General features: G+C 39.7%; 1 protein-coding gene across 4 annotated transcripts in view; it reads right to left on the reverse strand.

Moving 5' to 3' along the window:
- The window catches only part of RAD51B (RAD51 paralog B), a 390,159-nt gene that overhangs the window by 227,257 nt on the left and 149,269 nt on the right, over positions 1-13,633 (reverse strand). For all 4 annotated transcript variants that reach the window (XM_030240691.2, XM_009101983.4, XM_018907532.3 and 1 more), the window contains exon 8: positions 10,841-10,937. In XM_030240691.2, coding sequence (XP_030096551.1) covers positions 10,841-10,937 — 97 coding nt within the window. The remainder of the gene's footprint in view (positions 1-10,840; positions 10,938-13,633) is intronic.

Below are 13,633 nucleotides of genomic sequence, written 5' to 3' on the forward strand. Positions count from 1 at the left end.
GGAAGAAATTTGAGGTACAAAATGAATCTTACTGGAGGAGCTGGTTGAAAATGGGAGTTTTCATGCTTTCAGTTTACTTGAAAAAATATAGGACCTCCTATACAGTATACATTCCCAGAACGTCTTGGAGCCAAAAGCTTCAAGCAGTTGAAATAGAATTCTGTATTTAGATTGCTTATAATAAATTTTAATTACGCACCATTCTGCATAATTTACAGTTCTTCCTTAGACCCAAATTACAAAATCCAGCCTTCTGTTTCACTAAGCAAAACCAATAAGCAATGAAATTTGACAAGTCAAAAATCTACTATTAAAAAAAAAAAAAATTGAAAGATAAGCAAGGGAAGAAAAACCTGGATGGAATCAGATATTTTAACAACTCTTGAATTTATTTATTTTGTGTGCAAGACATCAAAAATCTTTCCCCATTCCTTCAAAGCTACAGAAGCATAGCTGTTGAAGCCTGAAAGCGTAGTTCCATACCCTTTTGCTTTCAAATTAAACAAATGATCTCAGATTTTGGATAAGTTTTTGACTCCAGGGAAACTATGCCATTAAGAGTGCCAGAAACACATCTAATTGATGTGTGTCCCAAGAACAGCTCAAAAGAGGGTAGACATACCACATATAGATTTCAAGGAAATTACTGAAAAGCCACAGAGCTTCAACAGAATGTGATATGTGAAACATAGCATATGAAAGACTCACTATCAAAAGGGTAAATTCAGTTTGGGAGATATTAATCTGATTACCTAAGAGGTACTATGAATTGGATATGCTCCTTTGTGCACCAAATCCAACCTGGACAGATGGAGGAGACTTTATGCTCCATTTTCTGACGTATAATTAGTGTTTAAGGGATGATCAAGTTACAGAGGCAAAGTTTCAAACAATTTTTTCTTTTTTACAGTACATGTACAGTGACCTGTAACAATAGATTTTCTGACCATTTTACTTGGGTTGCTTATACAGTCCCCAACTAGACTTTGCTGTTCTCATTTTCAGTGTCATGCTTTCTCTGCACCCACCTGACAGAGAAGCAGTCCAGCAATGTCCTTGAACAAAGCACTTCACATAGAGCTCTGAAACTAGACTTGTGCAGACTGAATTCTGGGCTAATTTTATGCAATGCAGGTTTTAATTCAAATGATAGGAAATTTTATTATTTTTCTGCACCATAACCCTCCTCTTTCCTTCTTGCCATCACTGGCAATTTTCAGGATCTGTTGACAAAACAGCATGTAAAAATAACCTGTTGCAGGCTCCTCCCCTTGTTGGATTTACAGAACAATGCCACTGTCAAATTCCATGCCTGTAAATTAACAAGTCACTGGTCTTGGGCTATCAGCTATTAAAACATTACTGTTTTCCATTATGGCAATGAATGTTTTCAGAAGAACAAATTTGAAATCTATTTTTGATTTTGTTTATAAACTCCACTTAAAATTATGTCAGAAGAAGGTTTAAAAATCAGATGTCTAATTAGGACATCTGTATGGACATGCCATTTTATGCTAAAAAGGCTGTTTGCATGGCTTATCAAGCCCTTAGCCTTGCAGGCTACACCAACCATCACACAAGGCCACCTTCTGTTTATTTCTCCATCAGCATCCTACACCCATAAGACTGTGCTCATATACACAGGTATATGAATAACAGAATTAGTTTTACAAAATAGGGAGGAAGGCTTAGCCCATGTCCACTAACACTGCCCTATATAGCTTTTAATTACTTTTAACAAAACATTTAATTATTTCAGCAGAGAGAGACAGACATCAATCCTTTCGTTAAGGCAAGGAGTACTCAGGGAGAACAGTTTTGGAAAGGGTGGCTCGTGGCAGAAGTGGCAGCTGGTACCCATCCAGCAGCCGTGGCCGCGCCACGAGGGCGCCGGGGCTCTCTGCCAGCCAACTGCTGGGGAAGTAAGAGGGACAGGCGAGTTCAGGAAGAAAGACTGCAGCAGCGTGGGAGGACTATGACCTTTTGATCCCCAAGATGTTCCTGATGTACCAAAGTGACATGTCAGCTCTAATAAGCTGCGCTCTCAGACTGGTGGCAGGGGCCTACAAATTACTGTGAGATCTGAAGGCATTTGTTGTGATGATCCTGGCCTGGATGGGGCACATCAGCGCTCCCCCAGCAGGGCTATCTGACAGTCTACCCCAACAATTCCCAACCCAGGGGTTGTAACCTCCAGCAGGGTCACAGCCGCACAGAGTGGGGTCGCAAGCCTGACAGAGATGTGATTGTTTGTGTTAGTCTGTAGGGTCGCAAGCTTGGCTGGGGTGAGTTCACCACCAAAAACAGAGGCACAAACCCAAACCATTTGGGAACAGCTGGCCTAACAGATTTTGCTCTGAAAAATGACTTCCGGATAATCAGCTAAAACATGCCCAAAACTACTGCCTTGCATATCCATGTGCCAGCCTGAAACAAGGACTCCCCTGACAGGTATCAGACTGGCTCAAATTACTCCTAAAGAATCATGGCTGCGTCCTCAGTAGTAACTTCTGGTTTGCTTTCTTTGTGACAAATTTTCCATTGTTAACAGTGCAGCTATTCTTTCTTGAGCCATTGTCTTTTCTACACCCTTCCTGGTGCTAGTTAGGCATCAGCTCATGCAGGAATATTCTGTAGGTTGCCTGAGGGACTGGAGCAACAGCAGGACATTTTGGGAGAGCAGAAACCAGTAAAAACATAGCCTTCCTTTAGTTATGCTCTGGGCATTTTCTCTTTCTACCATTTCTTCACCCATCTTCCTGTACTGCACTGTGACCACTTAGGTTGCTCTCCTCTGAATGCTTCTTTTCTTATTTTTTAGTATAACTGACACTATGAGAAGACTAGTAGAGTCCACATTAGATTAATCTTCTTCATGGGAAGCATGTAAAATCTACTCATGCTCTCTATTTTAATTAAGACATAATGCACCAACTGTATACTGTCTTTTATTGTTTTATGTTTGGGATTCAATGTAATATTTTAGGAGCAGACTGTCACTGGGAAGAAGTTCATTCACATGACAGAGCATCCAACTTCAACGTCCAAAAAAGGCCAACAGGTTATAAACTTCCATCATGTAGACAATAAATTATTATTGCAATAATAAAGAAGGAAATAGACAGAAATTAAGCAGAAACACCAATGTGCTCTTTTTACGATTAAGGGGAATCATCAATCATAGAAACTGCCTGAGATTAACAAGGAGCCAGTTTTTTCAAACATCCTGCAGTAAACCCAGAGGAAACCCAGCTGGAACTGCAACTAGAATATAGGCATGAGACTCTAAAATTATCCTCTGTCCCCTCACCCTCGCCTTCCCTTTTGGTATAGCATTTGCACCTCAAGTCACTTTTAATTGCTCCAAGTTCTGCAGGTGAGTCATATGTTTCATGCAATGTCACAAGCCAAATCTAATTCCCTTAGTGATGTTTTCCTGTGTATCAAAATCCTTCTAGTCCCTTCCAGCTCCATCAGAAGAAAGATCCAATGATGGTATTATAAAACTCCGGAAGAAATGGAACTGAATGCTGCAGATTACTGAATATTTTGTCCACAGCTTTTGCAGATTAAAGGATAACACACAGTGAGGAAAGACAGAACGTAATTGGTCATTGTGCACAGGGGCAAGTGGTATTTAGCTCCTTCTTGCTCTTGAATTCATTTTTTTACAATGTAATTTGAAAGATAAGGTCCACCAACACTGACGTGCAACATGTAGGGCTGCAGAAGGAATTCGAACTAAGCCAGGTCTCACGTTTCTGATTTAAACCACTGATCTGCAGGACCACAGTAAAAAGTTCTGTATTCACCCACACTGAAATATGAGCTAATCTTACTCTTAAACATTTTTAGGGCATAAGGAAAAAATCAACTTCAAATTCTCACAGTACTTTACACCTACATGCCATCAACTGAAATTCAGTGACTGACCCATGCATGCTCTCAAGCTTAATGCAGTTAGAGGAATACAGGAGAAAGCTGAGGTGTGCAGCAGGATTCATGGAAACCCATCCTGCTTTGCACTGGAAGGTGGAGCACATACTCAATGGCACTTTTTCTCAGTGGAGGTAAGATTCATAGCAGCTGAGAGGCAGCAACTTCTAACCACTCAACTATGACTGTAATCACTTCTGTTTTTGTGCTTCTCATTCTATAGATGAATGATTCCCAGCAAATGTACCTGAAGGGTTTTTGTATTACAAATCATTGATTAAAGATTCTAAGTCACATCATGTCTTCAGAAAGAAACCACAACAAAGCAGTAAAACTTTGTACGCTCTCATCATGGTAATTAGGATGTGAGGAATGGAGATTCTCTTAAACTGATATATAGAGGTCTTTGAATGTTCCTGCTGACAGTTTTCAACCTTTCTGTAGTCTAGATCAAGTGATTATGCATATGTCATTCAAGTTGGGACTTCCACAGACACATACATTCTCTGTGACACTCTTTTACTGAGAGATCTATCTTTTGATTAAAAAGCCGTTAAAATTTGGCTGGATGTTATTACGTCACTACTTCCCACTTGGTGAAATACAGCATCAAAATTAGTAGAGGCCAACATGGCAACTGTTATCGTGAAATCTAACTGTTCCACACCACCACAACCCTGCCTCCTGCACAAACAATCGGGGTATCATTTCCTCTAATGGTTAATATCATTCATCCCAGGCCCTGTAATGATGGTGCACTTCCTTCTGCTCTCTACAACCAGAAGGGCTTTTCCTTCCACTGAAGCACAAGAGTGCAGACTCCACAACTGTTAAGAGCACACAGTTACAAGAAATGTGAATACAGAGCAGGCACAAGAATGAGATCCTATTTTGAGAAGGCTTGTTTTTCCCTACAACATGCATTAATGAGTTTTATCAAGGTTGCTCCTCTTTTTGGTGCCCTCTGTTGACCTATCCTGAAGTATGTTGTCTTCTAGCAGGTTAAGGAACAGGAGCTCCCTCTCTCCTTTGAGAGTACGTACAGCTAATGATGGTTTTATGAAAACTGAAGTAGTAACTCAAAGACAGAACAGACTGAAGGAATAAAAAGCTTCCCACAGAATGCTTAGCTGGTGAAGAGGATTACAGGGTCTCTGCTGGAGCAGATTCTTAAAATGCAGCTGAGACATGAAGTCCAGCAGCAAAATAAAGAATTAAAAACAAACAACTCCAGCTGTTTCATTATTGAGCTCATGAACTATGCACTAGAACCAGTGACTTAAGCAACTCTATCAACCCTGACACTGAAGTCAGAGATGCCCAAGGCTCAGACCTGGAGGCAAAATCCTGTGGCTCACTGAGCTCTTTTGTCCCATCATGGAAGGGTTCCTGATATTGGCCCTAAATGCCAATCAAACCTTAAGGGGAGAATAGTAATTAATATCAAAGCAAACACAGATGCAAATCTCACTGTGCTTCCCTGTATCATCAAGACTATAGCAAAATAATGCAGCAAAAGCTACACTGTAGCATCTCCTTATCTCCATAAACCAAGAAGAGAACTACATTAGAAAATCAGAAAATCACAGAATGGGTAAGCCTGGAAGGGACCACAGTGGGTCATCTGGTCCAACCTCCCTGCTCAAGCAGCGTCATGCTAGAGCACATTGCACAGGATTGCATCCACATGGTTCTTGAATATCTCCAGTGACAGAGACTTCATAATATCTCTGGGCAATTTGTTCCAGTGCAGGCTCACTCACACAGAAAAGAAGTTTTTCCTCATGTTGATGTGCAACTGTCTGTGAATCAGTTTTTGCCCATTGTCTCTTGTCCTACTGCTTGACACCACCAAGAAGAGCCTGACTGCATCCTATAGCTTTAAAACTACACAGAGGAAGTGTTTTAGAAACTTATTTAACAGCAACTTGATTCATAAACTCATGGTTCCTGCACAACAGGTATGTTTAGGCTTCACAGAATATACTTTTTTATTTTAATTAAGTCACCAACCCTAACCATTAGTATATACATAAATCAACAAATAAACAAATCTAAACCAACCAACAGCCTCTGATCTCTGGGGGCTCCTCAATTCATTTGATAATTCTTCAGTATTCTCACTCCATGTGGCACCAGGACTGAAAAAAGGAGATTTGAAGGGAGAGAAGTAATAAACTACAGAACTGATCTTACTGAGGCGAAGAGAAGGTCAATTCGTTATTTTCCCCCATAGAAATACTGAAATATTAAGGAAAATAATAATACTTGAAATATTAAGGAGAAAAAGTTGCAGAAGAATAATCAAGCCCCAAATTTAAAAAAAGGTAAACTGAGGCTGGAAGAATAAAACGATTTAACCACAATATGTCAAGAGATCAAAGGCAAAGCACGGAAGAGAAGCTGAAGGTTCCAGCTTCAAACCTTCCACTTCTAAATGAAAGTAGGACAATCCTGTGGGTGGGAGATATTATGGTAGCCCAGTGTTCTCCAGCCTCCGCAACACAAAAGCCTACTTCTGCTCAACAGCTTAAAAGAATTCAAGATCAGAGCAACAAAGAAGAAAAGGTCAGACTAAACTCATTGCTCACACTGTGCACTAAAAATATACAATGCTATGACAAACCACTTGATGAACACAAATGGCAGAAGACTGAACACTGGCCTCCCCGGATCTAGTGCAAGTTTAGAGACAAATTTAAACACAAAATAATTCTGACTTTTTCAAACAAATATTTGAAAGTACTAGCTGAGACTGAAGAGGCCCAAGACAGCATTCCTTTTTTTTGCTTGACACTTTGTGCAGGGTGGGAGGAGGATACTGTTCTTGCTCATACCAACACGGCCCTGAATTTTTTCCACGAAAGATGGAGTTTGGCTTTGATGTCTGCTAGAGGAAGTCAGAGCTTGCAGCTGACAAATACATTAATAGCATAGGCACTGGTGGACTAGAAGGAGCCTCAAGTAGGTCATCTTGTCCTATGTCTTTGCAGCACACAAATGAAACACAAATTCCCCTGTACACCTAGTGCTAAAATACACAGGCTTAGAATTAGTTTCTAAAGACTTTTTATATTAGGTAAAATTTAGTCATGTGAACTTCACAAAAAGAGCAAATATAACACAGTCACAGACACAGATAACTTGTTTTAAAAAACCCATTACCAGTCATACAAAATATTTCTACTGCTCATGAAGCTTAATGCAGCTTGAACCTTTTTTTTTAAATAAGATATTATTTTAATTGGGTAAGAGCTATTTTTTTAATATTTAAATGATAAAGCATTAATTCTTAGGCTACTCCTGGGCTTGTCTGACCACCCCAGCAATGTAAAATAACTTTAGACTTCTCCAAGTTGTCTTTGACTGAAAGAACTAAACAGAGGCTATTCCATAAAGCAAGAATGGAAGTGAAGCAGTAACGTCCACCATCATCCTCAGACTATCCCCTCTGATGTCAGAGTTTGAGAGATAGCTATGCAAAAATGGTGAACTAAAAACTGAGTTTGGGTCCTAGGGAAGAAGTGACAGCATCAGATGTCTGAGGATTTAAGAGCTAAAAGAAAATATTATTGGTCCTAGCTCCTTCAGCTGATAACCTGACAAGTATGTAAAGGCCAAATGAATGCAAGGACTCAGACTATCAGCAGAGAAACTTTGGTATTGTATTTATCACTTTTTTTGTGGAAACTATGCCTTTTTTTTTTTTTTTTGTCTATCTGGAAGCAAAAGTATGCACAGGTCTGGGAATTTAGCTGGACATAACCATTTCCTGCAAGAAATACCAACAAACAGTTCATGAATTCTTACATTGCTACATATGTGGTGGGATTTTACAGCCAGCACTGCTTTTATAAATCCATTAACATTCTCTTAAAAATCTAACATATTTTTAGGACACAAGTTTTCATGCACTAGATTACAGCTTTACAGATGACAAACTCTGAGCCTGAAACAGCTTGACAATGTCCTTTCAGCTAGTTCATCAGATTAACTTTCTGTCACACATCACATGAACAGCTTCCTTGGTTTCTTGCAAAACCCAAGCAATTCCCAAGCACAATCAGAAGCAAAAAAAAGAGGACACTATAACAGTCCAGTTCTTTCTAATGGCACATTTAGTTCAAAAATTTCATTTCTGCCTCCATCTAAGAAAGATTACCCTTTTAGCAAACCATTTATAGTGAAGGGACTCTCATTTCAGATAGGATTAAAACAACATATTAGACATATACAAACCAAGAAGTCTGAGTTGCTTACAGGACTAAAAATGTGTTATGGGTCCTTTCACATCTAGGTCACTGGTTCAAATTCAGCTTTAGCTGGTGATGAGTGACATGGAACAATGAGGTAAGAACCCAGCCACAAATCTGGCCTCTTATCCCTGACTCTGCAACATACACTCTTTGTGCACTTGGGCTACTCGCCTAACTACTCTTTCCTGTAAATTCTACAACTGTAAAAGAGTAGTAAGTATTATTACTATCATACCAGCTCTAGAAGACAAATTAATTTAGGATTCTGAAAGGGCAAAAGATTATCAGAAGTTTATTGCTGCTTTCAGGCTGTTCAAGAGCTAATATCCAAATACATTAAGGGGGAACTTTCTCAGGACAGGTCAACACCGTGATGTTAAAAGAACACACCAAAACCCACTGGCTACACCTGAGTCTTTTGATAGGAAGATAAACATGGAAATCAGATGTTGAATGAGCCTGAAATTTCACATTTACTCGCAGATAGACAGCAGGGGTTAAAAGTGATGAAAAACAGAAATCCAGAAGCAGTCATTTTAGAAACAGGAAAGACATAGGGAGAAAAGCCTGCAGCATGGAGATGCACTGTGTTCTTCCATTACACAGCACAGCAAATAAATGCCATATCAATGTTAGTCAAGAAAGGAGGGAAGGGAGAGAAGGAAAGGAGTTTATCATCCCTACATCCCTTGATAAAACTTGAATTTCCAAAGGAGCCTGCACTGCTGATGTCTGTACTATTCTTGTCCTGTGGCAAAACAAACATGTCCATTTTCAACAAGCGTGATGCTGACACATTTTGCTACTTCAGATCCTTAATTAAAACCAAGGAATGAGAGCAACAAAGGAATAGAACACAGAGCACCAATATATTTTAACTCAATAAGCTCAAAGGTGAAAAGCAGTGGTGGTAGTGTAGGCACAACATGATAGATTCATGAAAAACCTGTAACTGCTAGAAAAATCATTATGCCATCTCTTGAGTAGCTCTGATTCTAGAATATTCTGGAACTATATCTTGTACACAGCACTGAGAATCTTTCATATGTACTGGGAAATTCAGAAACATTTCAACTATTCCATGTGTTTTTCCTAAGTATCTTCAAATATTTTAGCCACAGGACAAAAATATGTTTTACTGAAAACATATTTTGTCATTATTCCCACATCAGAGTCAGCTGTGCCTTTCTTTCCAGAGGAAGCTCATCCATAGCAATTCTAAAGGGCAAGGAGAAGCACAAGCACTGTGATCAAGACAAATTAATAAGACTATGCACAAAAACTTTGTGCCAAGAAGGAAATTATAAAGGTGAAAAATTATGCCTTTATAAAAAGGTGAAAAAAGGTGGAAATTATAAAGGTGAAAAATTATGCCTTCCAAATCTAGTTACCAAAGTTCATATCTTTCTGCCAGAGGTAGGCAGCAGTATTTGATACACGTACTTCACAGATACTTTGGCTGTGGGTGGAACCTACAAAAGCCACAGGGACAATTCTAAAATTATTTAATGGGCCATGCTTTGCCAGACTCCTATTGACAAAATTATGAAGTAAACACATCAATCAGTGTTAAGGCATTGCACTGAAGTTACCTGCTACTCCCTAACATTCCGTTTAAATCTGCCTTTAACCTCTTTCCCTTGTCCACTGAAATGAGTTGCAGAAATAATGCCAGTTTTAACAACTGCTTAGTTATTTTTGCCACTGAGCTGTACTTGTGTAAAGTCAGACCAGCTTGAGACAACTGTGTGTGATCAACCAGAACACAGAGAAGCTGATCAGAACCACCAGAAAGTGCAGCAAGGAGACCAAGAGGGGAAATAACCATGTGAAGTGGAAAGTCTACATGCAACTATCATGCCTTTGCAAGACAGATGTGCATTGCTGTGCATCATACATTTGGGTCTATGCACAAGCTGAATGCTAAATAACAAATTTTTCTGCATCTGCCCCTCGAGGGTACTCTGACTATTCTTTGCAAGTGGGGAAAACCAAAATTATAATATTGTCTTGTAAACCTTGATTCAGAATTATCTTTTCTTCTTAGCACACTAAGTCCTCACTATTACTCAAAAAAGTGCTTTTCTCTAATTCTATGCAGAAAACAGAAGCCCGAAGATGTGAAGTAATATGGCATCACAAAAATCTCCGTATTACATTCACACAACAGAGAGATGCAGTCTGAGGCACTGTACTTGAAAACCAAACAAGTGTAATTCAAGGAACAGGACTGAGGATCTGCTTCCCTTCCTCTGTAAGCAGTTGCTTCTCCTTGGAATCTACGATAACCATTAGATAAGATGAAATTTGCAGACTAGCCTGTGTATTTCTTCTTGCAGCAGCTTTAGAAGACTGACAAAGTGCTTTAAATGCATGTGAGCAACAGTACAAGGCTGAGAAACTGACATGGCTCAAAAATACATTCTCAGCCTTTAGAAAGTGTCTGATCCTTTTAGCAATTCCACATACTCTCTTTTTAATTAAAAATGGATTTTCAGAGAAACTGGAAAATAATTTTGTTTCAAGACTGTGTTAGGTTAGTCTTGATAAATTGACTCTCTTAGCCCCCTGTATTTCAGAAGACTGCAAGTTACAGTGTGGATCTGTGGCCGTGTAGAGTTTCAGTTCTGATAGAAGGGATTCCTTACCTTCAGACAGGGACAAATCATCAGCTGGAGACACCAGGTCTGCCCGGACCCCAGGGCCACTGCTCAGCGCTGTGGTTATCTGATTCGTCAAGATAACCTGCAAACAGACAAGGAGAGGGGGATGGGAAATGAATTTTTATAGCTTCTGGAAGGCAGAGAGAAGCCCAGGACTGGAATCCTCCAGGCACAGCATCAAGATGACCCTCTATTCTGATCTTCAGCAAATTCAACACTCAGAACATTTTGAACTACCTGCAGAAACTGAATGAGTCAATTGCAAGAAGCGGAGGAAAAGGGATACTGTTAAAAGTATGAAATACTGAACAACAGTATGCTGATACATTTAGGCACCTTAAATGAAGCTACTGCTCTGAAGAGCTTCATCTTTTGCTCATATTCCATGAGCATTTTGATGCTCCTTACAAAAACCCACCACTTTCTTCATAGTCAAATAGGAAATCTATTTTCCAAGAAATTTCAACACAATTTCCACACTTTCTTCCTTTGGCTGAAACACAGTGCCATGGAGGAAGGTGTGGTAGGGGTACACTCCCATTGATCTGAAGCACAAAAGCACTAATTGTTACAGGGCTATCTTTACAAAAGGGGATTTTTTAGTGTTTTTCAGGATCACAAGATTCTGATAACAAAACTATAGTAGCTGCAGCGCTCTCCTCTGACAGCATGAGCAACAGTCATGCCCACAAGAGATGAACAATCTCTTGTACTTTTGAACACATCATGTAACAGAAAACATTAAGCAAACAGTGCAAACACCACAGAGAGAAGAACATAGCTATAGCCACAGTTATCTTGCAATGCTTTGGTCTCTAAGCAGCTGCACTTTTTGCAATAACAGTTGGTCTCCACTTTGCTGACTGACTAACTTCAAAACTTAATTTTTTTTTTTAATCAAAATGATTCTTCTACTTGCACTGAGAGCAGAGAAACGCCAAACAAACTCTCTTTCAAATTAATGGCCTGTCTTGAGCTGTATTTGACACAGGTGAAAGGGACAAAGGAATCCAACACAATACTTGGTTGAATGCAGTCTCACTGGAATTTACTGGCATAAATTAACAGATAACCATTGCTAAAAGGAAGAGGAATTTCTCTGCCGTTCTCTCCACTACTTGTCCCTCCCTCTGATCATGCCTTCTTCCTGCTTTCTAACACTTTCAGCAGTAAGACATGACACACTGTCCCCTTTCTTTTCCCATTGTGAGACCCCACACAAGCTGTGTCAGACCAACGAGTTGTGACCACAGAGTGCTGCTGCAGGGTATTGTGTCTTCTTCAGGCAGCCTGACATGAGGTGCCAGCAGTGTGATGGAGTATGTGACCTTTCCAAGACTCTACCTCCCTGCTCATGCCAGCCCACCCAGCTCTGTGCTGCAAACAGGATGATGGTGCCTGAGAGCTTTATGGACTGTATCAACAGGACTAAATTGAGAAGTGTGTAAGTTCAAATCTACGCTTACTCAACAGGAATTCAAGACCTTCAGAACTCCACAGTGATGTCTCTCATACTCATCTGCTTTGACTACAAGTTCTGAACAAACCTGAGCTAGCTGTGACTACTCTGCACAGCTTAACCACAGGATGCACCTTTGGGACTGGGCATTTATGATCACTGCAGTGTACACAGACATGGTAGCTAAAAGCCTTGCTTGGTCATACACCTTGGTACACACAACTCCTTGCTGCCACTGATGGCTGACTTGTTCTTAAGATTACAGGGTAGGATAATTGTCACCGACATGTTTTATGAAAAATCCTTTCCTTAGGATTTTTCCCCTCCTGAGAAACTGAGAGGCCTCAGGAACAAACTGGAAACAATTCTTATCTGTTGCTGTGGAATGCAACAGGGGAATCTGTGATTGGCCTCGTCAGGCTGTTTCCAATTAAGGGCCAATCACAGTTCACCTGTCCGGCCGGTCTCGGTCTGGGAGAAGACCTTTGTTATTAATTCCTTTTCTATTCTTAGCTTAGCCTTGTAGCGAAATCCTTTCCTCTATTCTTTTAGTATAGTTTTAATATATTATCTATCTTAGAATAATAAATCAAGCTTCTGATACATGGAGTCAACTTTCTTGTCTCTTCCCTCATCCTGGGACCCTTGTGAACGAGACCACAGGATAATTCAATTTATTAGTAAAGAAAAAAAAAAGTCACTTTTCCCTTTTTTCTTGCTACGATATTTATCTTCCATTTTAGTGAGCTAGTTCATCCTTGTGATAGGATGGGCATCAAAACCAGTTCATGGCAAATGAAAGAAGTAAGCAGCCAAGAGTCAGTAGGAGTAAGAAAGGATGTGAGACCTTTCCTTCTTGAAACCGTTCTCACTTTGTTTCCACTGTGTCACAAAAGCCCCAGACTCACATATCCATAGTATCCAGTACTACAAAATGTGCTGAAACAGAAGACACCAACAAACTTATACTCACACGTACTGGTGAGGTATGAAGTTTTCATTGGCACACTTTGCAATGATCACATTATTAACAAGTATCAAGCTCTCTAAGTGATTCAGTCACCCCAGACTCGTGCCAAGATAATCTTTGTGCTGTGCCATCACGTATTTATTACTTATGCACCACATTTTAAAGAAATGTTACCATGATTAAGGAATGTTTTTAATAGAAAAAAATACCTAAGCACACTATATTTCATATAGCTTTCCTTCAAAGGAAACTAACTTCGAAGGCTTCCAAAAAAAAAAAAAAGAAAAATGAATAGGAAGAATAATGCAACTGCTTTTTTTTTAATCTTCCAGATGCCTCCTTAACCAGG

This window comes from Serinus canaria, chromosome 5 (assembly GCF_022539315.1).
Source record: "Serinus canaria isolate serCan28SL12 chromosome 5, serCan2020, whole genome shotgun sequence".
Classification (NCBI taxonomy): domain Eukaryota; kingdom Metazoa; phylum Chordata; class Aves; order Passeriformes; family Fringillidae; genus Serinus; species Serinus canaria.